Consider the following 1797-nt stretch of genomic DNA (forward strand, 5'->3'; position numbering starts at 1 on the left):
GAATGATTCACATGCTCTTCTTAATGTTCTATCAATCCTTAAATACCCTGCATACGGACTTGCATGTACAGTGTGGATGGCTCGATTAATTAAAGAGGGAGGAAGAACTACCCGTGCACAAAATTCCCCTCCCCTCTTCTCGTAATCACAATGTAGTACAAGATATCATTCTCTATAAAAAAATTCTCACGGGGCTCATTCAGAAATGATGGATAACTCTCCGATTCTCCTTTAATCACTGCTCGCACTCTTTCCATTCATTCCTCTTTATTTCTGTCCTTCTCGGACTTCTTTTATGTCCTAGCCTCCCAAGTCAATCACACCTGCATCATCAGGGCATTCATTCTGGAAACCCCTGGTCATGTCCTCGGCCACCCACATCACCTTTACTGCTTCCACATTCTCGCTCTCTCTCTCTCTCTCTCTCTCTCTCTCTCTCTCTCTCAGGTACAGCTGTTACCTTACTTGAATGTCTCTCCTTGCCCGCATAAGCACTTACTCTCGCATGACTTTCTATCGGTAAAATGCACCTTCCTGCTTTTACTGTTATTGTATCTTTTCCCCCCAAAATACATATTTGATTACTGCTTATAGAATCAATTCCTAATATAGCCTCGATTCCTGGAATTCCAAGGTGGGCAAAACAAAAAAATCATTTGGTATCTTCACAGATCCCGGAACCTTAAAGTTTGCGATCATTGTATGGCTTACGTGTAGTTTTATTTCCTCCTGGCATATCGAGGATGATGGATGCCGCTGACTGTAGTAGGTTTGAGGAAAATCTTTTTTCAATCGGTGAAACGCTGGCTCCTGTGTCTATCAGCGCTCGAATGTATTTATCTGGTAGGTCAATCCTAACTGCTAACATGTCTAGCCGACCATTAGAATATATAGGGTACGGCCAACGACCTTGCCTGCCACCCCGCAGCTCCCTAGTGCTGCGAGAGTAAGATCGGGAGTACCGATGAAGGTCCCAGTGCCTTTTCTACCAAGTCCGTCATCGTCACTCTTACCGCTGCCTTGGCTGCTGCTTCTAATGTCATGTGGGGGCCATCGATCTCCCCCGTCTCCCCCTGCCTCGGTTTTCTTTTCCTCGGATATTGGGCGGGGTAGGTGTGCTTGTGCCACAGCCCGCCCATCCTCAGCATTTTTTGCTGGGCACTCTCGAGATAGATGACCGTAAGCCTGACAAGTGTAACAACAGGGGGAGGTCCTTGGGTGGGGCACTGCACTCGTCGGTGCCCCTCTCCCCCACACTGCCAGCATCTGAAGACTCTTCTCACCTGCTGACTGCGTTCTCCCCTCTCACGCTTTGGGGGTTTGGTGAGTACCTCTCATGGCTGCCAACTTCTCGGAATTCAGGCAGTTAATCTCAGTCATTTTTTCTTCTGGCAAACTGTCTAGAATGTTTTCTATCGCGCTTACTACGTTGCTAACGAGCGATTGTCATCGAACAAATAACCATATTAATACGGGTTTACTAATCCGCGAATATGTTTACGGGTAATTGCTTTTTTATCACCTTCTGGGAGGTTGGCACTCTGGGTAGCAAACGAATCACAATCCTGAAAAATGCGAGTTGCTAAACTAAGAGCGGATTCACCTTCCCGAATTTTGAGTTTGTAATTTTCTTTTATGTCCCCTCTCCGGCATTGGGTAATGCATATTTCTCAATTAAACATTGTTTTATTTCAGTATAACTTCTTAAAACGGTCTTGTGGTCAATACATTACCTCCATTGCTGGAGCATCTTTCAGCCATCTAATTACTGTACTTGAATAGCTTTTTCTCTTTCAG

General features: G+C 45.4%; 1 protein-coding gene across 1 annotated transcript; it reads right to left on the reverse strand.

Annotated features, from left to right (window-relative positions):
- Positions 1 to 870: 870 nt before the first annotated feature.
- LOC137649434 (uncharacterized) lies at positions 871 to 1266 on the reverse strand. The gene has a single exon (XM_068382419.1). The coding sequence runs from the start codon at positions 1264 to 1266 to the stop codon at positions 871 to 873; it is 396 nt and encodes a 131-aa protein (XP_068238520.1).
- Between the last annotated feature and the right edge of the window lie 531 nt (positions 1267 to 1797).

This window comes from Palaemon carinicauda, chromosome 11, assembly GCF_036898095.1.
Source record: "Palaemon carinicauda isolate YSFRI2023 chromosome 11, ASM3689809v2, whole genome shotgun sequence".
Lineage (NCBI taxonomy): Eukaryota > Metazoa > Arthropoda > Malacostraca > Decapoda > Palaemonidae > Palaemon > Palaemon carinicauda.

Excerpts from the sequence above, each read along its gene's own strand:
- LOC137649434 (XM_068382419.1), bottom strand. The coding sequence starts at position 1,266 with ATGCTGGCAGTGTGGGGGAGAGGGGCACCGACGAGTGCAGTGCCCCAC.